The sequence below is a fragment of the Melospiza georgiana genome, chromosome 25 (assembly GCF_028018845.1).
Source record: "Melospiza georgiana isolate bMelGeo1 chromosome 25, bMelGeo1.pri, whole genome shotgun sequence".
Taxonomy (NCBI): Eukaryota; Metazoa; Chordata; class Aves; order Passeriformes; family Passerellidae; genus Melospiza; species Melospiza georgiana.
This window is the reverse complement of record NC_080454.1, coordinates 2,401,001-2,424,781: the sequence shown is the minus strand read 5'-3', so window position 1 is coordinate 2,424,781 and position 23,781 is coordinate 2,401,001. Positions and strand designations below refer to the sequence as shown.

The 23,781-nt window shown below is 54.4% G+C and overlaps 1 protein-coding gene and 1 pseudogene across 1 annotated transcript; one reads left to right on the top strand and one right to left on the bottom strand.

Moving 5' to 3' along the window:
• Positions 1 to 23,781, top strand: part of LOC131093333 (zinc finger protein 850-like) — a 628,085-nt pseudogene that overhangs the window by 373,794 nt on the left and 230,510 nt on the right.
• LOC131093464 (serine/threonine-protein kinase pim-1-like) lies at positions 17,078 to 23,692 on the bottom strand. Its single transcript, XM_058040622.1, has 6 exons — positions 23,604 to 23,692; positions 18,992 to 19,670; positions 18,815 to 18,865; positions 18,251 to 18,617; positions 17,433 to 17,609; positions 17,078 to 17,184 (listed from the first exon to the last, which is right to left on the bottom strand). Exons 1-6 carry the CDS (start codon positions 23,690 to 23,692, stop codon positions 17,078 to 17,080), a joined length of 1,470 nt encoding a protein of 489 aa, XP_057896605.1.

Below are 23,781 nucleotides of genomic sequence, written 5' to 3'. Positions count from 1 at the left end.
GTCTGGCAGCTGGAGCAGGGTCTGGGAAGGGCCTCCAAGGTGGGGCTGGAGCCCTTGGGCCGTGAGCAGAGGCTGAAGGAGCTGGGCTTGTCCAGCCCAGAGCAGGGAAGGCTGAGGGGCTCCTCATGCCAGCCTGGCAGTGTCAGCGAGGAGGGGATGGAGAACACAGAGCCAGGCTCTTCACAGGGAGGCCTGGTGGGAGACAAAAGCCAATGGGTGGAAGGGGAAAGAGGGGAGATCAGCCTGGGCATGAGGAGATGAAATGAGTCAGGCTGGTTTCAGCATTTCCTCAACAGCAAGAGCAGGCTTACCTCCCTTCTCCATCCACCACTGACAGCTTGGCAAATCAGGAATTGTTGGAGCTGTTTTGCACCCACTCCAGGACGAGCATCCTGATACAAGAACTTAATTGTTCTTTTGTCTGAAATTAATTTTAGTATGGAAATCACCTGTGAATGGTGGACTCATCAGATGCTGCTGGAACGTTGCACATATCTCAGGGAGGATTGTGATTGTTATGAAATGGTGTCCTGTTCAACTGGGGCCTGTTTGCCATGAAGAGAAATTTTCTGTGCCTCTGCGTGTCACCAGTTCCACACCCCCCAAAAGACACAAACGTGATGAGTTCTGGTTCCCACTCCAGTGGTAGCACTTGGACCTCCCTCCATAGCCAGAGCAGAGCTCCCTTATCCCACAAAGTCCCTGGCAATGCAGGGATGAAGGAAACAGGACAGGCTGTGGGGATCAGGGGCAGGGTAGGGCCAGGGATTTGGGGTGGTTGTAAGCCCAGGGTAGGACCCGGCCCTTGGCTTTGGTGAACCTCATCCAATTGTCCTGGGCCCATGGCTCCATCCTGTCCAGATCTATCTGCAGAGCTTCCTGCCCTCCAGCACAGCCACACTCCCCCCCAGCTTGGGCTCACCTGGGAACTGACTGAGGGTACTCTCAATGGCCTCATCCAGATCAGCAATAAAGAGATTGAACTGACCTAACCCTAGTTCTGAGCCCTTGGGACACCCCTGGATGTGACTCCATTCCTCAGCTGCTCTGAGTGCCAGTGGTTGGATGAGGGAAATGGTGGGGAGGAGATAGAGACAAAGTATGATTGATTGTCAGCCATGAAGGGTCTGGATTTTCATATCTGTTCAAACTGCATGAAGAGGTGCTGGGGATCAATATCAATTGGACATTGCTGATATCAATCTATGAGCAAAATAAGAAAACAGGAAAAAACAATTCTCTCTGCATTGTTTTAAATACAGTATATTCACATTAAATAGACTTCTGTAATCTGTCTAATTAACCAAAAAGCAAAAAAATTTTATTATTTCCAAGGGCTTTTCTTGTTCAGGTGTGTTTGGAACAAATATTTATTAGCCTTTTACATTGAATTTCTGAACGGAAGACCTCAAGAAAAAAGAGGCCTCTGGAGAAATAAAATTCATCATCAACCTCCAAGTGGCTGAGAACCCATCCCCATCAGGGCAGAAATGAACAGAAATGGGCACAGCTTTTTGGCTGCCCCAGCTTTGGCATGGGCCCTGGGCCTGGAGCAGGAGCAGCTCTTGAGGGCCCCAAGGCCGGGGCTCTTGTGCTGCCCTGGGCAGATGGGATGGCAGTAGGGGCTGCAGAGCTCTCAGCACCTCAGTCTGAGGGGAGCAGGGCAGCCAGGGAGCCTCCTTTGGCCTTGGCCAAGCACCTTCACCCATGGCTGGCGCTGAGTCCTGTGGCAGCTGCAGCTGCTGCTGTGCCCTTGCCAGGGGCTGAGGCCATGGGGCAGTGCCCAGAGCAGCCTGGCCTGAGCAGAGCTGTGGGGCCAGAGCCGGCTGGGCTGTGCTGGTCTGGGGAGAGGCCCTTGGTGCTGCCCAGAGCTCAGGGCAGCTGGCAGAGCTTGCAGTGAGCTGGGCTGGGCTCAGAGAGCCCGGCCCAGAAACCATCAGTGTCCATCTCAGCCTGGCTGAGAGTGCAGGGGCAGGACTCAGGCCAGGCCTTGTGGGGCAGGTCCAGCGCCTGTGCAAGGCATTGCAAACAGGCAAGGGGCCCAGAGAGGAGGCTGCTCTGTGCCCTTGGTGGCATGGACAGAGCAGAGAGGGGGCCCAGGACATTTGTCAGCGCCAGCCTCTGTGCCCATGCATTGGCAGCCCTGGCTGCTGAGCCCAGCTTTGGCCTGGGCTGAGTTTGGCTGTGGCCCAGCTCCATCCTCCTGTCGGGTTCAGGGCCTGTTCCCAGCCATGGCCAGCCCTGGCTGCCTCTCTGCTGGCCCAGAGGCCCGCAGAGCCCGGGGCAGGGCTGTCTGTGCCAGCCTCATAGGTGCCAGGGGTTCTGCAGGAGCTGGCAGAGGCTGCCCAGCAGGGAGGCCATGGGGCACAGAGCCCCAAGGCTGCTGTGGGCACCACGGCACAGGGGCCATTCCTGGCCTGGGCTGGGCCTGCACAGGGGCTTGGCCACCATGGCTGGGCCATCACAGGGCCACAAAGGGGCCACGCAGCCTCTGCTGGGGCAGACAGCAAGGCCAGGCACACACAAGCAATTGCTGAGCATGGCCTGCGCTGGCCAGGCCTGACTGTGCCAAAGGCAGAGCTCAGCTGCCCTTGGGGGCTGCAGCAACAGTCCTGAGCCCAAAGAGCCTCCATGGCTGTGCTGGAGACCAAGGCTGCAGCAGGGAAATGCAGGGCTGCTGCGGGATGGGGAGGACATTGAATTCCAGCACACACCTCAGCTCTCTGATGATCCCGGCACCACGCTGGGTCCTGTTTCAGACTGGAGCAGAGCAGATGTTGACGGGACAGGAGCCCTGCGGGGCTGTCTGGGCCCTGCAGCTTGCAAGGTTCTCTGCTCTCCCTCAGGCGCTCTTGGAGAGATACAATCCCAGCTGGGTACCTCAGGGTACAAGTGGCCCTGCCTTTTCACGGGCACACAGCTGATGTCTGCCTGGAAAGGGGCACAGGTTTTAATACCTGTTAGTTTCATCATATACAGGCACAACTTTATCATCTGGGTCATTTCAGTATTGTTAAGAAATGGCAAAGTTTTCCCACCAGGAACGGGGTTTTCCTGGAGGTGTACAGATAGGTGTACAGATAGCAGAAGAAGAAGTACTGATCTTGCTTTCTACTGGTGTCACCAGTATCAATTCTATTATATAAATCTCTGTTTTCCATTTGGGGTTTCAAGCTTGAAATGGCCATGTCTAAGGACATCTCTTCACTAGACGAGCTGGATATTTATGCTTCCCATTGCTCCCAGATTTCCTCATCCAGATGCTCGCTGGTCATGCCTCTCAACTGACTGGCTTCATGCTTTGAGCTGCAGGAAGTTGCCCAATCATTCTGAAGTGCAAATAAATATATCAATAATCAACATCTTTATTGTGTTTATATCTATCACAGAACTGCGTTTTCTTATGTCTTTGTCTGAAACTGTTCCTGTGCAGAAATCCCTTGGGGATGGTGGACATGTCAGATGCTGCTGGGACATCATGGAGAACTCTGTTTGCTGCAATGTTAAACTGTATCCTGTTCAAATTGTGGTTTTTTGGCAAGAAACCCTTCTGTGCCTCTGAATGTCACCAGTCACTGAGCCCAAAGGACACAAACCTGATAAGTTGTGGTTCCCACTGCAGGGGCTCTGCACAGGAGAGCTCTTCATCCCCTTTCATTTTTTTCCTTCCTGTGGGCATGGAGGGAGCTCCTGACTTCAGCCTGTGACTTGTGTGTGCAAAGAGAAAATCTGGGCAGAATCGGGGCAGGGAGGGTATGGGGAGACCTTGAGATCTGTGCTGGGCACAGAAGGTGTTTTCCACTGCTCTGAGACTGTCTGCTGTGGAAAGTGGATTTAATATCCAGCAGAGGAATGACTTTTGCATTTGATGGAGCTGTGCCTTCCCTTGGCTTTGTTGGCTGACAATAAATGAACAGCCCTCTGTGTCTTGGGCAGCTCCTTCTCCAAGGAAAGCAGGTGGGAGTTGGAGCCAAGGAGCTGAAAGCTGTAGGTGCAGCCTGGGCTGGAGGGAGGTCAGATTTGCACAAGGCTGCTCTGAGTGCCAGGGCTTGGATGGGGAAATGGTGGGGTGGGGGTAGGGACAGAGTCTGATTCACTGTCAGCCATGAAGGGTCTTGATTTTCATATCCATTCAAACTGCATGAGGAGGTACTTGGATTCAGTGTCAGCTGGAGATAGAACGTATCAATAAATTGACAGGGAAAAACCCCTAAATTTGGCCTAAGTAATCTTTTCTCACTGTATTTTTAAATAGAATCTATTCACCTTGAATAGACTCCTGGAATTCATCTAATTAACCACAAAAGATTTGAAAATTAAACTCAAATTATTCCCAGAGGCTTGGCTTGTTCAGGTGTTCTGAATGGTAATGAGCCCTGGGACACTGAATTCCTGCACTCAAGAGCTGAAGGCTGAACAAGCCTCTGGAGCAGGAAAATTCAGCAGCAGCCTCCAGGTTGCTGAGGATGTCAGCAGCCCCCACTGAGGCCATCCCTTCCCAGAGACTGTGGGGGAATGGGCAGACAAGGAGAGCGTCCCTGGGGCCGGGGCAGCACATCTCAGAGGCAGCAGCGGCTCCAGCTGGGAAATGGAGTGTGGAATGTGGCTGGGAAAGCCCTGCCTGGGCTGTGCCAAGCAGGACAGACAAGCCCTGACTCCCATTCCCCAAAAAACTCTCTCAAGGAGACATTTAAAAGGAATTACAATTGTTTGTGTCCTCTGAGTAGGATATACTGGAGAAATACCAGCAAGAGATTTTCAGGACCCCAAAACAACAAAACAGACTTTGCTGGCAACTTTACAAAATGAGAGAAATTTTAGCAACTGGTTTAAAACAACAATCAATCAACACAGAAACACTTATAGCACTGACTTGGCCCATTCAACTTCACAAACTCTAAGCTATTTGAATTTTACACTACTCAAATTTACAAAAGGACAGAAATAGAAGGAAATGACAGAAAGAGGGAAAGGCAAAAAAACACAGAGGAGCACAAACAGAGATACCAACTCATGGATTCCAGCACATTTCAGATGGAAATTCCAAGAGGAGGTAGGGTCAAGATGTGTACTTGCCTTGTGATCAGCCTTAAATACCCCTTGGTCTTCCTGGGCCCTTCCCCCAGGTGGGACTTGGGCTCATTTGGTCCCTCAGGAGCTGGGCTGGGGCTGCAGAGGTGGCTGTGGAGCATTGCCTGTGCTGTGCCAGGGACTGGCCGACACTTCTGGGCTGGGATAGAGGCTCTGGGGGGATTGGGGTTCCAGGACAGGGCAAGGCTGGGGTTCCAGGGCAGGGCAAGGCTGGACCTGCCCCTTCCTCCCTCCCCACCCCCGACAAAATGTTTTCAGCCAACAATCTCCAGTCTCTCACAACAGGGAATGTTGGAGGTGAAATCCCAATCTTGGACATGGGCACCTGGACTAGAAGGACAGTTCTTTCCCAAAGGAAGGAAAGCACAGAGCCTTCCCCAGAGTTTTGGGGACAGATGAAAGGTGACCCTTGTGAAACCATTACCAGCCAGATTTGTCCTGACAATCTTCCTATTGGAACAATCTCTGGATATATGGAACTTTTGAGGTGAAATCCCAATTCTGGCCATGGGTGTCTGGAGGAGAAGGCCAGTTCTTTTCCATGAGAAGGAAAGCACAGAGCCCCAGTGTTTCAATAGCAGATGAGGAGACTCTCAATGTGCCAAGGTCATCTGGACCAGTCAGGCACAATTGCCTGTTGATTACAAGAAGACCTGCAGTGTCACAATGGACCCTTGGTTTAATGAAGTCCAGCATTGTCACAGTGGTCCCTAGGTTTCATAAGGCCCAGTGGTGTCACAATGGTCCCAACGAATCCATGAGGCTTTGCAGTGTCACAATGGTCTCGGAAGCTCTCCAGGCCCCACAATATCACGTGACTCCTCTGTTCCATGAGCCCTGAAATGTCACAATGGTCCTTTGGACCCTGGGATTTTCTAGTGTCACAATGTTCTCCTTTGGGTCAACAGTGTCACAATGGACCAATTATAACACGAGGCCCCACAATGTCACAATGGTTGGTTCCATGCAGCCCTGCAGTGTCACAAAGGCCTCTTGGATTCACAAGGCCCCACAGTATCACAATGGTCCTCTTGGTTCTGTAAGGAACCCCAGGGTCACAATGGTCTCACTGGTTCCATGAGGGTCCACAGAGTCATGGTGGACCCTTGGTTTGACGGGGCCTGCCAGTGTCACAATGATCCCTACATTCATGGACCACACAGTATCACTACAATTCCCTTGGTTCCATGAGGCCCAGCAATGTCACAGTGGTCTCCATGATTCCATGAGGCCCCACAGTGTCACAGTGGTCCCTTGGTCTCACAGGGCCCCACAGTGTCACAATGGCCCCTTGGTCTCACAGGGCCCCACCATGTCACAATGGTCCCTTGGTTCCATGGGCCCTGCACTGCTGCATTCCCCCCTCCCCTTCTCAGGCCGCTCTGCCAGCTGAGAAATGCTCCTTGGGCCTCAGCCTTGGCCAACAGCCCCTGGGCTCAGCACCTCTGCAGCTCATCACAAACACTGTCTGCTCCAGGCACTGCTGCTGCCCAACCAGCTCCTGCTTTCTGTAGGAGCAGCCCTGGGAACTGAGTTTGTTCCCTCCGTGACACAACATCCCTGTTCTCACACTGCCAAAGAAAGCTGTTGGTGCCAAGGGCAGCCAGGATGAGCCATTGCTGGGACTGAAGCCCCTCTCCTGGGGCCCTGCAAACAGCACTCCAAAAGGAGCCCTTGGAGCTCTCCTGGGCCAGCGACTCCCTCTGAGTGGGGCCTCTCCCAGCCGGGAACTCTCCCATTTGCTGCACTCGGGGATCCCCAACAACGACGGAGCCTGGGCCGATCCCCCCACTCCTCCAGGCTCAACCCTTTGCCCTTTACTGGGGAGATGGCAAAGGATCCACAGGGAGCATTTCCTGCCCTCAGGGGAATTGCTCACAGGTGCCTTGCACTGACTCTTTGTGTCTGTGTGCACACAGGAGTGCCTGTGCTGGGGAAATGTGGCAGAAATGCTGCTCTCTGAGGGGTTGGAGTGCCTTGGATAGCTGAGTCAGTCAGGCCTGTAGGGAAGGTTAAATCACAAGGCCTAAATGAAGTAAAATGCTGCTGAGAAGTTTGCTTTTGCTAAGCGGTTACCTCTAGTATAAGTTATATGTTAAGTTCAATATTGTTAAGTGTTATTCCTCTATTAAATTGCGAAGTCATAGGTTTAAGTTAGGTTACATACTGTTATATTCTGCTCTTTTGCTAAACTGTGAGGTTGAAAGTATCAGTTAAGGTTAATGTATTAGTAAAGTCCTGTTAAGTTTGAGGTCTGTTAAGCTTTCAGGCTGTGTTCCTTTTATCCTTGCCCTTGCTGTCCTTGTGTCACATACACACACACACACACACACACACACACACACACACACACACACAGAGGGACACTTCTAGGTTAATTTCTGGTTTGATTGCCTGGATTTTGTTTGGTTTTGTTTTTGCTTTGTTTCCTTGGTGTGCCTGAAGTGCCCAGTCAGGAGCAGAGTGACTCTTGCCAAGGAACTTTGTGCTGCTGTTGGTTAATATTAAATCTGATTTTTGCTGATCCCTTGCTGAGGATTTTTTCAGCGCTCTCAAGGCCTCGTTGGTACCAGGGTGAAGGAGCCCTGGCCCAGGCTCTGGCCCTGGGGGACACGGGGACGCTGCTGCCGGGGTGTCCCTGTCCCCCTGTGCCACCCCCAGGGCCCCGGCCCCCCGTCCCTGTGTCAGGCTCTGGGGTCGATCTCGTGGAACATCCTCTGGGGGAGGCTGCGGGGCCGAGGGCAGGGGGACCTGGGGGGACAGGGGACCCCGCTGTGCACGAGCAGGGTTGGACTGCTCTGGGGGGAACTGTGAGGGGGGCCACAGCAGAGTGACCTCCCCAGTGACCTCACACAGCCCCTGTGATGTCATACAACCCCTGTGATGTCATACTGCCCCCATGATGTCACACAGCCCCTGTGATGTCACACTGACCCTGATATCACACTGACCCTGTGACGTCACAGAGTCAACTCTATGTCACCCTGTGATTTCATACAGCAGTGCTGTGACATCGCAGAAGACTGATGTCACAAAGTCACCCTGTGATGTCACAATCTGTTCTGTGATGTCACTGCCTCCTCTATGATGTTACACAGCCACCAGGTGATGTCACAACCCATTCTCTGATGCCTCAGAGCCACCCTCTATGATGGCAGACACTGCTCTATGGCCTCCCAGCCAGCTCTGTGATGTCACAGCCAGCTCTGTGATGTCACAGAACCCTCAAGAACCCTCAGGAACTCAGTTCTATTCAAACTCTGAAGTTTCTTGTACTGTCGTGTACAGGGAAACGACAGAGAAAGTGTCCCCAGGCCCCAGGCAGAGCAGAGATCTGCAGGCAGTGCTGACAGGTGGGAACAAAGAGAAGCCAGTTCTTGGTGCCCTGGGGCACAGCAGCAGGGTCTGTGCCACCAAGGGCTGTGAGGAGACACCTTGTCCTGAGGCACTGGGGCCTCCTGGCACAGCCCCAGCCAGGCTGGGCACTGACAGCCCCTTGTCCTGCACTCAGCATCCCCCCCTAGCCCACATCCCAGTGGCCTCAAGGATCTGCTCGAAGGAGTCCCTGGGGAGCCTTGCTCAGGAATGGCCCTGGGGGCTCCTTAATGCTCTCTGCAGGTACTGCAGGTTTTTGAAAGGGCTTTGGGTTTTGCTTTTGCCTTGGAAACTCTGAGAGCTTTGTGCAGCCATGGCCTCCAATTATGTGCTGTAATTATTCCCTGCAGAGGCTTTCTGAGTAACACCACTCAGTGGGGCTCATTAATGCTTCAAGTTACTTCAGTTCTTTTAAGGTACATGGTGTTTCCCTTTGGATACAGACTCTGGGAAAGGTTTGTGCAATCATTGCCCCAAATATCTGCGTTAATTAGTCCCTGGAGAGCTTTGTACTGACACTCAGTGGGGCTCATTAATGCTTTGAGACTCAAGGTGTTGAAGGTGCTTTGGATTTTCCTTTCCACACTGTCTGTAAGGGTTTCTGTGCCATCCTGGCCACCAATTCTCTCCTCCAAGGAGTCCATGAGGAGCCTGTGGGAGGAGCCTCAGTGGGAGCCATGAATGCCTGGAGACACTTTGGGTGTTTCCTCTGCCTTTGACTCCTGGCAAGGTTTGTGCAATCTCCTCCCAGGCCCTGAGGTTCAATGGCTCACTCCAAATGCACAGTGAGGCTCATGAGGATCAAGCAAGTCCTGACAAACCCTGGCTCTGCCTTGATTTCCCTCTGCTCCAGTGTAGTTCATTAGGAGGTTTTCCTTTGACAGTTATGGACTAATAGTTCAAAGAGCTTCCAGGAAATATGTATTCCTATTTTAAAGGGTGTCTTTTATTGCTGTTCCTATTACACAAGAGGTGATTGCAGCATTCAGTGACTGATATTGATGCAGGGACTCTCCTAAGGAGGTCTGGCCTGCTCAGAGAAGCGGTGCCTTGAGCTCTGAGCCAGTGTTGACAACCTTGCTCCACTTTCCCCAAGCCCATTGTGTCTCTCCTCACTCACCTGGAACCTGCTTTGCTTGGAGAAGTGGCTGCACACAGCCAAAGAGGGATTTGCCTTCTTTGATTTTTGAAGCAATCTAAAACTCCTGAGTTTCCCCATTGCAAACAGACATCCTCCTTAAGTGTGTGCCAAGCCCGAGGTGCCACCAGGAGCACTCCAGACCTGCCCTGGGCCAGCTGTGAGGGTGGATCATCATCCCAACACACAGTGGTGCCATTGCAAGGGACTGTTGCCATGGACACTGCAATGACCCCACTGCTGGGTTTGGGTGCCATGGCAACCCCTATCAGTTCAGGTTTCCTTGGAAACCAGCCCAAGGAGCCATTTCTGAAGCCAGGTTCCATGGCCACTTGCCTGCAGAGCTGTTGCTGTCCTCGGCTGCCATGGCAACCCTGGGACAAAGTGGTGCCAGGGCTGTTCCAGGTACAATTCCAGTGACAATTGTACCTGGAATTGGTGCCACCAGGTGCCATGGCAACGTCCACGGGGACCCGGTCCTTGGTTTGGTGCCATGGTAACCAATGCCTGGCCCCGTTGTGGTGGTTGGTGGCCATGGGAAGCTGCCCTGGGCCCTTGCTCAGGGCTGGTGTCAGTGCCCAGAGCCAGAGGGGATCCCTTGCTGGGGGCTGTGCCATGGCCACCTGCCCTGTGCCGCGCTGGCCGCTCTGGCACCAGGAACCAGCAGCCACCGACACTGCCAGGGCCAAAGGCCAGGTCAGCCAGACAGAAAGGGGTGGGGCTGGGCACTGTTTCCATGGCAACCGGCACTGGGGGGACACCTGGGTCACCTGGCCTGGCAGTTGCCATGGAAACCCCTGGCAGGGACTGAGGGCACAGCCCCTGGCACTGAGACACTGCTGGGCCGGGTACTGAGCACAGGGCTGGGCACGCAGAGATGGTTTTGTTCTTGCTGAGCTGCAGCACAGCCAAGGCCTGTCCTGCCCCTCGTCCAGCCACGCTGGGGAGGGGCTGGGGCTGCGGGGGAGCTGGGCAGGGGACAGCCAGGACAGGGGACCCCAACTGAACCCGGGCATAGCCCAGACCAGAGCACATCATGCTCAGGGTGTGAAGGGGGGAAAAGGGAGGAAGGGGGGAATTTTGGAGAGAGGGCTTTTGCCTTCCCAGGGAACACTTAGGCAAGAAGGGGCCCTGTTTCACCAGTGGGCAGGGTCACGACCAAAGACACAGACACCAACTGAAGGAATTGTGTCATTTATATCATGCACAGCTGCAGAGATTTACAAAAGGATAAGCTCAGCAAAGCACATCATCATTAGCAAAGAATTACAAAAGAAGCTCAGCAATCCGTCATAAACCGTCATTACATTTTCATGACCAATTCCTTGGTGAAAGACTAGAGGTGTTTGTGGAGACAAAGATTCTGGCTGACTATCAAGGTACACCTTACAGACATCAGCAGTACTTTAGTGACAATGTTCTTCATTCTTTTTTTTCAATCTCATTTGAGTTAGGAACAAGAATTCTGTTGTCCATGGAGCTGGCACCTTTTTAATTCCAGAATAATGCCCCGAAGCCCTTTGCTGTTCAGCTTTACCATGCTGTCTGTGGCTAACAAGGCTTTGGGGGCCCTTTCCCCTCTGGCTGGAAGGGGCTGGGTCCCAGTTCCTGAGGGGCACCCAGGCTCCTGGATGGAATTCCTGTGCAAGTCCCTCAGGGTCACAGCAGCCTTCCCATGGAGCCCCATGGATCAGAGCATGTTCCAAAGGGGCCCTTGGGGCTAACAGGGAGATCTGGTCTGGCAGGATGTGTAAAACAATCTCCTGGCAGATCTACTTGTTCTCACACAGAATCCCTGGCTGCAGGGACGCATTCCCATTGTTCCTGCCCAGGTTTCAGGACTCAGAGTTGTCTTTCCCAGGAGCTGCTCCTTCAGCTGCCTCGGGAGGGCCTTTTGGCCTCCAGACCCACACTCTGGCTCCATTATTAGGGCTGCTGCATCCAAACCCTTTATCTCCACAAACGGTGGTGACTGGAGGTGGATCTCCTGTTTTCAAAATCGTTCTTAAAATTGCAAAATCAATAATTGTGCTACCCTGTCATGGGGTTGAACAATCCAATCTTGTTTGTTATTGTTTACAGAATTACTGTAATTTCTCCTTGATATTCTGCATCATTTCCTCCTGCCATGACAGGAACACTTTGCAAGGCCAAGCTCCAAGGGAGCAGTTACCAAATCAAAGTGTCCTGGAGGAATCTGAACTCCTGTTTCAGTACTGATAGCTCTCATTTGCTTTGAATTTATCCTAATGAATTCCAATGCATGAAGGCCCAGCCCTGCAGCCTCTGGGCTGGCCCTGCCAGGGGCCATCACAGCCAGAACAATTTCCCAGGCAGCCTAAGTCTCACTGCCCATGGCTGGATTTGCAAATTGGGGCAGCCATGCACAGCCAGGGGGTTTCCATTTCCCCAGTGGGCCATTGTGAAGGGCATGGAGCACATCTGGGAGATGGGTTCTCCATGGGCAAAGGTTCCCATCTCCTCATTTTTCCAACTGCTCTTTTAACAACCCCTTCACCCGTGCAACCAATCCTGCAGCTTGTGCATAATCTTGTATGTGAAAAACCCTGCAGGCAAAATCACTGTATTTTTCACAGGAACAGACAAAGCATTCTGCATCACAGTATCAGCAAACCCTGCAAAAATAGCCAATTTCCTCCCTTTCTCCCTTTTTCATTGTATACAATCTCAAAAAGTTGACCACTGACATGAGGGTCCTGGCCAATCCTTCTTTTGTAGGGTATTTAGTGTTACATCCCTGAGCAGCCAAAGCTACCAAATTAGTATTGTCAGCACTATTTCACATTATTATATAATTTTATACATAGATAGTGATATAGAAATATAGATAGATACAGACATAAATAAATATATATAAATAGATATATTGAGGTCTTATTATACTATAAATACATATATAATTATTATGTATATAGATATTTCACTTGCACAAATGCATTTGAGCTCAGGATTAAAACCTTGTTCTCTTGCTCCATGTGGAAGCATTCCAATCATAATTGTTTCTTCTGAAGGTGCTGTTCCCAATGTACTCTCAACAAATTCATCTTTGTCTGCCCAAACCCACAAGGTCTTTTCCTTTTCCATTTGCAATTTTTGGATGCATTTGAAGCCATCCAGGGGTGCAGCTTCTTTTACCTGACTGCCCCACTGCTCACACAGGGATCCAACCTCAGCCCACTCCAGAGCCAGGGAACTCCAGGGAAGGGCTTCCCAGCTGGGAATTTCTGATGGAACTGATTCCTCACACTGACACTGAACAAGTGACATTTTGTTGGGATCTGGCCAGACTGGGCCAGTTTTGTTTTGCCAGTGGGCAGGGTCAGCACCAAAGACACAGACTCCAACTGAAGGAATCAGTGTCATTTCCTGCAGTTCAGAGCAGCAAAGAATCACAAAAGGAGCAGCTCAGCAATGCACCCAACCATCCCCACCAAAGATTGCCTGCAGTGATTAAGAAAGATCCAGCAGCATTTACCCTCAGCCTTTACCATCCCCCAGACCCACACAGCAGCTGGGGAAGCTGTCACAGCCAAGGGCTGCAGAGCCACTCCTGGGCACTGGCAATTCCTGCAGGTGCCTCCAGCCCCAGGTGAGGCTCCAACCCTGCTGGGAGAGGGCCCAGCTCTGACAGTGCTGAATGAACAAACTGACAGCACTGCTAGGGTGGCAACATCTGCTTTCATCCTCCTCTTGGGTCCCTCCCAAAGCCTGGCCAGGGCTCAAGGAGGAACCAAGGGAGCTGACTTTGATCCTTCAGCCCCAAACAAGGCCAGATGTCAGATTTCATGGCCTTGTCTGGCTTCTAAATACACAAAGATCAATACATGTTTCACTAATGAGTGGCTACATCTATCTCAGTGCTAAAAACCATGCACATTTCATTAGGGAGCAGATACAAAGATAACCTTTGCTTGGAAGGTTCATCCAGAGGCCACCTTTGGCTCAGAGCCTGCTGTCCAGGCCTCACTCAGGGCTGGTGTCCAGGCCTTGGCAATTCAGGGACGTGGTTTAGTGCTGGGCTTGGCACTGCTGGGTGACCGGCTGCGCTGGGTGAGCTCAGAGGGCTTTTCCAACAGAAAGGATTCTGTGATTCCATGATTCTATCCCTGCATTCAGCTGGGGCTATTTTAGCAGCATTCCTTTGCTCCAAAAGTTCCCTCCTGCCCAGCTCCTGTGGCCTGAGGCTTCAGCTCCTTCAGCTCCTGGTGCTGAGCTGCTCATTCTGAACGAGTTGACTCGGAGAGAAGAACACAGTCCATGCAATTCCTTCTGGGACACGGAGAGGGGAGGCTGTGCAAACAGGAGCATTGTTTGCTGTGGCCTCCTCTCTGCCCTTCACACCTTTCAGCGCTTTGAACCAGCCAAGAGCTTTCTCCAAGAGTGCAATGGAGCAGCTGTTCCTGCTCCCAGGCCTGGCTCTCTCCAGTCTCTGCCCTTGCCTGGTTCTGTCCCTCTTACTGTGCCCTCTGTTCCCCCAGGGCTCGCTGGCTGCTGCCCAGGACTGTGGCACTGGCACAGATCCAGTGCTCCAGAGCCTCCTTTCTGTGCCCTTGGAGCTGCCTGGGCACAGCAGCCTTTTCCATCTGGAAGCTCCCCATGGACAGGGAGTGCCCAGCTCTGTTCCTTGCACAGCCTCCAGGAGCCCAGGGCTGCCATCTCCAGTCCCTGCTGGCCCTGGGGGCTCCCAGGTGCCTCAGGCTGCTGTGACACTGCTGCACACAGGAGGGAAGAGGGGCAGGGGCTGTGCTCAAAGTCAGCTCCATCTGCTGCTGCTGCTGCTGCTGTGGGGTCATTTGTGCAGCCCTGGCCCAGAGTCAGGGATCAGATCCTGCCAGTCTCTTCCAGCCCTGGCTGCTCAGAGTTTGGGCCTTGGAGCCTCAGGTGGCCAAAGGCAGCTGCTGCTGGTCCCTCTGTGTGCCCGTGTTCAGCAGTGCTGCTCCATCAGTCTGTGCCCAGCAACAGGGAAAAGCCTCAGCGCTGCAGGGCCAGGAGCTGCCGGGCTCTGCCTGAGCAGCTCAGCCAGCAGGAAGGGAGCTGCTCCACACGGGAACCAGGAGCAAAGGACATTTCTTCTGCAGGACATGTTTTCTATTTAGAGGGAAAAAAAGGAAAAAGGAAAAAAATTGATGAATTTTAAAAGATAAGAATAAAATCCAAGTGTTAGTTGAAAAACATAACACAATGTTAGTGAAAAAACCAAAACATAAATGCAAAGATACATTCTTTGCATTAAGAGGTAAATGATCTTTTTCAAAAGAGAACTCAGATCTTTACATTGTAAATGTGCTGATGGCATGGATCCATCTTACTGACCTCAGCAGCCTCTTAAAAGATTTTGGGCTTTGTTCCCAACATTGGTATTTGAAATTGTGGTCAAAGCAAGAGGAAATTGCTTTGTGCCCTTCCAGCTCCAAGCAGGACTGGGAATGGAAACTCTGTCAAAGCCCAAATCCTTTAGAAGATGACCTTCGTTCTCACCCTGTGAGTGAGCTGCACAGTCCCTTTGAAACTGTCAGGGATTTCTTAGAGACACAAAGTCCCACTTACGGCTTTTTGCTCAGGTTTGGAAGTGCAGAAGGGTAATTCTCCATCCACCAGCTCCAGACTGCACTGCCTCAGGAACACGGCCCACTCGCCAGCTTTGGTGCACTTGTGGCACTGCTAAAGCAGGAACAAAGTGCAATTGCACAATTCCAGACAATCAAGAAGGAAGAATGGGACAGACAAAACACCCTGTGCAGATCCAGGCGCTCAGCTGGGACTGTGGAGAGTTTGGGTCCTTGCCAGTTGGATGTGTGTCCCCAGCTGCAATCTCTGAGCCTGCAGCAGAGTCTCACTCACCTGCCAAAGCAGAAAGCTCACGCGCTGTGCTCACAACGGGCTCGTCTGATGCAGAGCTGTGAGAGCAATGTGAGGGCAGAGCCAGCCCAGCTGGGCCCAGGGCTGAGCCCAGCAGAGCCCTGGCAGAGCCCAGAGCAGCCTCAGCACCCGCAGAGCCCGGCTGCAAGGAGAGAAAGCAGAAACCGCCCGTCAGCTGAGGGCTCCTGTGCCCTTGTGCCAAGGCCTGCGGTGCCCAGGCCATGCTGGCTGTGCCCAGAGCTGTGCCCAGAGCTGTGCCCAGAGCTGCCCATCCCTGCTGCCTTTGGCACAGAGCAGGAGGGCAGGACATGTGCCCAGCCTGCAGCCAGCCACGGCACATCCAGCCCTCAGCAGCTGCCCAGAGCAGGATGCTCCTGTGCTCGCTGCCAGCTCCCAAAAGCTCTGATCCCACCCTGCCAAGCACACAGGGACCCACCTCACGCCAGCCACGGCTGCAAGAAAAGCTGCTCCCAAACGATGGCCTCAGCCTTCTCCAAGGGCACGGCCCATCCACGCCACAGCTGCTCCCAAGCACTTCCCCATCCACACTGGACCACCTTGAATGCTTCCTCTGGAATAACAAACAACACATTATTGAAAAGAGTTTAGAGACAAAAAGGGAAAACAAGAAAAATGGTAAAAACTCTTATCTCTGTCAGGGCCTTGAGGAAGGCCCAACCCCTACATGGTAGGGAAAAACCCAGCCATGGCTGTGAGAAACCCACACTTTCTCTCTTCCCCCCTGCACTGCCCCCAAAATCACGGTGACTCCAGAGCAAACAAGGGCAGTGGAGCAGCCCAGCCCTTCCTTGCCTGCACAGCAAAGCAGCTGTGCACAGGTTCTGGAGCCCCACCTCTGCTCCCACCATGGGGCTTTGCTTGTGTCGGGCTGGCTGCCCCAGCCCCAGCCCCAGCCCGGGGCACGGTGGGTGCTGGGGGCTGTTGGCAGGGCCAGGAGCCCACTCCCATTTTGTACCCACCCCAGCCCATCCTCCCAGCCCTGCCAAAAGCAGCTGGGCAGCCACTGAAGAATGAGCTGCATCTGCCCCAGCAAAGGGGGAGCCTTTGTTTCCCCGCCACGCAGGGTCATGCCCACATCTGGCAGAATTTCCTCGGGTGGGGACTCATCTGCAAATTCCCTGTGGAGTTTGCCTTTGAAGAAGGTGCCAGAATCAAAGTGCATCACCTTCAGCCTCCCGTGGCCAGGCTGAGGAAGAGCTTGTCATCCCTGATGTCACCCTCGCTGTCTCCAGCAGCAGCAGCAGCAGCAGCAGCATCCCCACCTGGTACAGCTTCTCCAGGGGCTCCTTCTCCTTCCCTGGGGGCAGACCAGGCTCTCAGGGCTCTGCCCAGGGCCCCAGCTGTCACGGAACCAGGACAAGCAAAACCAGCTGGGATGGCGGCCACCAGTGCTGGGCAGAGCAGCTCAGCTCCAGCACAAGGGCTGTGTGTTCCCATCCCATGACCCCGGTGCAGTGACACTGGCAGCACAAAAAGCTCTGGGTTCCTTTGCTTCTCATTGCCAAGGCATATGTGGAGTAGGAACTTACCAGGGCTCTGGATCAAAGTGTGCCTGTGGCTCTCTCCCTTCTTCTATGGCAGAGGAATATCCCATATCCAAGGATCACAAAACAGGTCTTCCAGTGCGGGTCTGTCCAAGGAGTTCACGGATAAACACCACCTGATCAGGTTTTTGCACTCTGGGGAGAGAAAGCAGAAAGTGACAGTCAGCCAGAGAAGGCTCCTGTCTGCTTTACCCCACTATTCCCATGCCCAGGCCATGCTGGATGTGCTCAGAGCTGGGCCTAAACTTTCCCATCAATTCCCTGTTTTGGAGGAGAGCAGGACATGTGCCACCCCCTCAGCAGCTGCCAGAGTGGGATGCCCACGACCCCGCTGCTGGCTCCCAGCACTGGCATTCCCCTCATGCCCAGAGAAGAGGATCCACCTTGAGAGAGCCGTTGTGGCAGCGGGAGCTGGCCCCAGCTGAGGTTCTGGCCCCTCCTGAAAGGGTGCTCCCCGCAGACCATCTGGTGCAGCAGGATGCCCAGGGACCAGACCGTTGCTGCCTCGCCATGGTACCAGCCAAAGTCGTTCCATTCTGGGGGGCTGTAGGACAGTGTTCCTATGGAATACAGATGGAGTTCATCAGGGGGATGCTGCTGCTCCCAGAGCCTGGCCCCAGTATCCCTGGGTGTGCGGGGGCTGCATCAGGGGCACACAGGGTGACCACTGCCCTCTCGCCAGCATCTGGGACTTGTACACAAAGTTAGGGTTGGAAAAGAAGCCTTTGGTGCTGGAAGAGGGCAGCCCTGGCTAGGCCGACCATGACATGCAAAGGAAAAACCCACTCCATGCTGGGGAAAAAACCTGCCCATATCCTCCCTGCCTGCATTGCCCCAAAAATATAATGAAGCCAAGGCAAACAGGGCGAGTGGAGCAGCCCAAGCCCTTCCTCTCATCTGCACACCAAAGTGGCTGGGGCACAGGTTCCAGCCCCCCTCTCTGCTACCCCCACCCACAGGGGTTTTGGTCGGGCTGGCTGCCCCAGCCCAGCCCCAGTCCTGGGCAGAGTGGCTGGCAAAGGCTGCCAGCAGGGCTGGAAGATGGCTGCCCACCCAGCCCCGCTCTAAAGCAACTCAGCTGAAGATTCAGTGCCCTGACTTGCAGCAAAAGAGAGAATCCCCGCTGCCACAGCCAGCTTGGACTGGGAGATGTTGGGCCATGAGATGTCAGCAGCAGGAGCACAGCCCTGTGTAGGCTCACCTGCAAAGTGAGTGTAGACTGTGTCCTGCAGGTAGGTGCCACAGCCAAAGTCAATCAGTTTGGCCTGCCCGGTGTCCAGGTCAACCAGGATGTTCTCTGGCTTGATGTCCCGGTGCAGGACCCCGCAGCTGGTGCAGTGCCGCACGGCCTCCAGCACCTGGCGGAACAGCTCCCGTGCCTCCTCCTCGGCCAGGAACTGCCGTGCCCGAATGAAACGCTGCAGGTCCTGACACTGCTCTGGCCGCTCCAGCACCATCACAATGCAGTTGGGGAGCTCGAGCCACTCCAGCAGCTGGACCACACCGGGGAAGCCAGTGGACACCTTGGCCAGCAGCACGACCTCCAGGGGTGCGCTGGTGCCGTCAGGCTGCGGGAGGAGCACGATGCCGTCAGTGGGGCTGATGCCATGCCAGGCCTGGGGAAGCCCTCAGCCAGCCCGGGATGCTCTGCGCCCTGCGCTGGCCCCACGCCCGCTCTCCCTCGGGGCGTCCTGGCGGCTCCCACCGTGCCGGGCCCCGGCTCATCCCCGGCCGGCAGCCCCGGCTGCTGGCCCCGCTCACTCACCAGCTCGCCCCAGTGCCGGACGCGGTTCCGTGGCACCCTTTTGATGGCCACCTGCAAGCCAAGGGCAGCAGCGGGGTGAGCTCGCCGCCCGCACTGCGAGCCCCATCCTCCGCCCTCCGCCCTCCTCCTCCTCCTCCATCCCCTCCTCCTGCGCCCGCCGCCGGCCCCGCCGCTCACCGGGGCGCCGTCCGAGAGCCGCGTGGCCGCGAAGACTCTGCCGAAGCCGCCGCGCCCCAGCAGCGATCCCAGCCGGTACCGCTCCAGCAGGGCCTCCTGCGCCGTCCCTGCGGGCGGGACGCGGCTGTCAGCGCTCGGCCCGGGGCCAGCGACGGCCCCCGAGTGCCCCTCACCCGCCCCGGGCCGGCCATGCCCAGGCGTTCGCTCCCGGGAACGCGGCACGGGAGGCTCGGGGGCGGCGGCCGCGCTGCCGAGCGGCGGAGCTCGGGCCGGGGAAGCCGCAGCGGAGGCGGCGGGAGCGGCCGCGCCGCGTGTGTGCTCCGCGGGCCCCGGGAGGAGCCGGGGCCGGGGCCGGGGCCGGGGCCGGGGCCGGGGCCGGGGCCGGGACCGGGGCCGGGACCGGGGCTGTGGCCGGGGTCGGGTCCGGGGCCGGGGCCGGGGCCGGGGCCGGGCTCGGGCCAGGCGGAGGCAAAAGGCAGCGATGCCGCCCCCGCCCCAGGCACTGATGCCCGCCCAGCAGCGCCACCGCCAGTACAGCCAGAGCCGGGCGGAGGCGAGACCGCGGCGGGACGGCCGGGGCCGGGCACGGCGCAGCCCCGCCCGGGGCCGGGGGCGGGCCGGGGGCATGGCCCAGCCCCGCAGGGGAGAGGGAGGCGGGGAGAGGGGAGGGACGTTGGGCAAGGGACCCCGAGAGAAGGGTGCCCGACGCGGGAAAGGGAGAGAGAGAGCAAGAAAGAGAGAAGAGAAAGAAAGAGAGTATTCAAAATATCTCTTTGCTGCTGCCGCCGCTTCTGCTGCCGCCGCTGCTGCTGCCGCCGCTGCCGCCGCTGCAACTGAAGCACCGGGGCCGTTCGTCCCCGTGTTCGTTCCCCGCTCGCCCCACGAGACCCACGTTCGAGCCCCGCGCGCCCCGGGGACAGCCCCTCCGTCTGCCCAAACACGGGAACTTTGCAGCGCTGAGCCCAGATGCAGAGCCCTGACTCCTGCACTCCGGCACAGCAATCCCCTCGCTTGCTGCTGTGCATTGTCCTTGCTGAGCGTCAAACACTGTCGGGCCACCTTCCCTTGGGGTAGGATTCCTACCTGACCCCAGCACTGCACTTACACCTCCAGTGTTGCTTTCCAGTAAAAACAGGGGAAGGAAAACTGTGTGTGGCTCATGGGATTTTAGTGTGTCTAAAAATCACTAAGTCACCAATCTTAGAGGTGCAGTGCATCTGGAATTACTGGGATGCAACATAGAAAAGGGGAGCATAGAAATAAATAGAGGAAAACATCTTGGATTGTTTCTTTCATTTTCATTTCACTTCTGGAAAGCTGTTTCAGTTTTCCAGGAATCTTCTCCTGTCTGCTCTTCCCAAGAATCTCTCATGGAGAACAAGGTCAAGCTTCTGTCAAAAGATTTGCCACCGGGAAATTACGCCACTGGTGAAATTTGCATGATGACTGTTTGTGCTGGCTTAGGGCAAATTTTGGGAGGAAATCTCCAAAAGGGGTCCGTCTAGAAAGCAAGTTCAAATGGCCCCTCCCCCTACTAATTCAGGAAAAAACTTCCCTCGAGAAAAGTGAAAAAACCCCAGTTTATTTAACAAGTAAAGTATTCACAAGCATGAAAAATGAGTAATATTAAATAAAACCTCTGACAGTGGTGGAGATGGCAAATTCAGAAAGTCCTTTTTGTGGGTTGTAGTTGGCTCACTCGGTCTCTCCTGAGTCCCTCTGGCGCTGGAATGCAGCGTCCCAGAGCTTGGTGGGCCACAGGTGTGAGCTGCTGCCGGTGTTTGTCTGGGTTTTCAGTCCAGAGCAGGTTTAAACAGTTCCAAGAAAAAGGAAAGCCACAGTCCAAGGAACTTCTCTTCCTAAGCTAGCTAAAACCAAATGGCTAGACCTGGGCTGTGAAGGCATCGGGAAATTTCCAAATCTGGGCACTGGCGGTCCCAGCAAACACCAGAGCTGGATGATGCTGGTGCCAGAACCTGCAGATTTCCAAACTCTGGCTTTCTGTGCCAGCAAATCCCCGTACTTGGGCTGTGCCGGCACCAGGAAGTTTTCACACCTGGGCGCTGGCACTGCCAGCCAACACCAGATCTGGGTGGTGTCATTGCCAACGACAGAAATCTGCCAGATTTGGGCTCTGCTGGCACTGAGAAATCTCCAAATCTGGGTTCTGGTGCAGGAAACACAAGATGTGGGGGCGGTGCCAGACCCAGTAGCAGGAAGCTGCCACAGGTTTTGGGTTTCTGTGCCAGCAAATTGCTGCACTTGGGCTGTGCCAGAATAGGGAAATTTCCAGATCTGGGCACTGGCAGTGCCAGCAAACAGCCCATTTCAGGCTCCAGGCTCCAGGAAGGACTGGGTCTGGATGCCTTCCTCTTTTCTTTCCTTCTTTCCTTCCATCTTTCTTGGGATCCTGCTGCCAACAAACTCCAGATTGGGCGGTGCTGGCAAGGGGAAATTGCCAGGTTTTAGCTTTCTTTGCCTGCAAATTCTGGATATGGGTGGTGCCAGAAGAGGGAAATTGCCAGATGTGGGCACTGCCAGATCTTGGTGTGGAATGTGCCGGCACTGAGAAATTGCCAGATGCTTATTTTCTCTGCCAGCAAATTGCTGGAATTAGGCTGTGCAGGCATCTGAAACATTCCCGATCTGGGTACTGGGGGTGTCAGCAAATCCGAGATCGGGTTGCTGCAGGTACCAGGTCCTTGCTTGGTTTTGACTGTCTTTGCCAGCAAGTTGCTACACTTGGGCTGTGCCAGAATAGGGAAATATCAAAATCTGGGAACTGGCAGTGCCAGCAAACACCACATTTCAGGAAGGACTGGATCTGGACCTGTTCCCTCCCTGCCCACCTCCCTCAACAAGGTGCCAGAGGGGCTGGAGAGCAGCCAGGCAGAAAGGGACCTGCAGGGACTGATGGACAGCAGGCTGGACATGAGCCAGCAGTGTGCCCAGGTGGGCAAGCAGGCCAATGGCTTCTGGCTGGAACAGGAATGGTGTGGCCAGCAGGAGCAGGGCAGGGATTGTTCCCCTGTGCTTGGCACTGCTTGGGCAGCACCTCAAGTGCTGTTTGTAGTCCTGGTGCCCCCAATTTAGGAAGTACATGGAGGGGCTGGAGTGTGTCCAGAGAAGGGCAACAAGGCTGGGGAGGGGTCTGGAGCACAAGAGCTGTGGGGAGTGGCTGAGAGAGCTGGGGTTGTTTATCCTGGAGAAGAGGAGGCTCAGGGGAGACAAAGTGGTGTCAGGGCACAGGTTGGACTTGATGATCTCCATGGCCTGTTCCAGCCTTGCTGATTCTGGGATTCTCTGAAACCACCCTTGGAGCAGTTGCAGGAGGAGCCCTGGGCCTCCTCTTCAGCAGCTCCAGCAGCCCAGGTCCCTCAGCTTCTCCTGCCAGCCCCAAAGCCCATCCTGTCAGTCCTGCAGAGCCTCTGCAGCTCCTCCTCACTGCCCAGAACAGGGAGCCCCAGAGCCAGACACAGCAGCCCAGATGTGTCCCCCTGGCCTGTGGTGCCGCTGGCAAGGGAGCAGCACCAGGCACTGCAGGAGCCTGCAGACAATTGATCTGAAGGCCAAAGCTCCTTCGCTCCTTCTGAAAGAGCAGGAACAGTTCCTCATTGCAGTGTGGTGGAATGCTGAGCACCACAGCTCCAGGTGAGGACTGGACACAAGTTTGCTCCCACTGAGTGCTGGGATGGGTTCTGCAGGAGCTCTGGGCTCCTGTGCTTGCCAGGCACAATGAGGAGAGAAGGAGCCAAGTGCACTGATGTGGGAAATGGATATCTAGAAATCTTTTAGGGCCTAGTAGAATGCCCACAGAGTATGAATCTGTATATAAACCTTGAGACAAGAAATGCTGACTTAAAAATGCCATGGAATAGGACAGATATTGTTGAGAGACAAATGGAGGTGAAAAAAAGTTCCAAAAGATGGCCTTGCAAATAAGATTTTGGAAAAACAGAGCTATGAAAGATGCATTATAGTGGGACCCACGAGGGGCAGTTTTAATAATAGGCTTTAAGGCATTCACAACGTGGCATGGCAAAAGACTGATAGACCAAAAAAACTAATTATAATGTATTATAATTAGGAAATAGTTGGCTTCTGATTGTGATGGCGTGAATTATAACATCTGTATTGTCTCACCCTTCTCATAAGACTGAAAATGGAATAAAAGTTTTTAAAACACCTCTCAGTGTCCCTATCTCTAGGTCAAGAAAAGAGTATTATCCAACACACTGAAACACATTTGCCTCGAGCATAACCCAGCCTGGACCAAACACACTGCAAGGTTTCCCCTGTGGCCCATGTCTCGAAACATCAGGTCTGCTGTTTGACAACTCAGGTTGGTTTGGTGTCAAGGAGTTTCCCTCAGAAATACTGGGTTTGTCTTCCTCTGTGCCTTCCCCTCAGCAGCCTTGGGGATGCTCCTGTGTGAAGCCATCTGTCTCACACAGTCTCAGACAACTTCAAACAGGATATTGTGCAATAAATCATTTCCTCTGAAGTGTTCCAACAGTCCATTTCCAGCAATAGGAAATTATTACTAATGGATGGAAGTGGAAAACCCCCAACAGTTTATTAACAAACAGAATCCCCCCATGACACGCGTTACAAGAAGGCGCTGGGGTCTCTCTCGGAAGAACGGGAGCTGTCACGGAGCAGTTCCAGCAGCTGATGGAAGCTCGGGGGCTCGTCCGGCATCGGCTTTCTCCCGCGGCAGAGCTCCATGGGGCGGGCAGGGCAGTGAAGCAGCTGGGCTGGAGCCCCTCGCTGCCTTTTCTCCCCGGCGT

Bases quoted from the DNA above. Each gene is read 5' to 3' on its own strand.
- LOC131093464 (XM_058040622.1), bottom strand. From the start codon at position 23,692: ATGCCGGACGAGCCCCCGAGCTTCCATCAGCTGCTGGAACTGCTCCGT. The intron at 19,671-23,603 runs GTAACGCGTGTC...TCGGGGTCCCTT, and splicing joins AGAGACCCCAGCGCCTTCTT to GCCCAACGTCCCTCCCCTCT. The intron at 17,185-17,432 runs GTGGATCCTCTT...TTCTCTCCCCAG, and splicing joins GCCACAACGGCTCTCTCAAG to AGTGCAAAAACCTGATCAGG.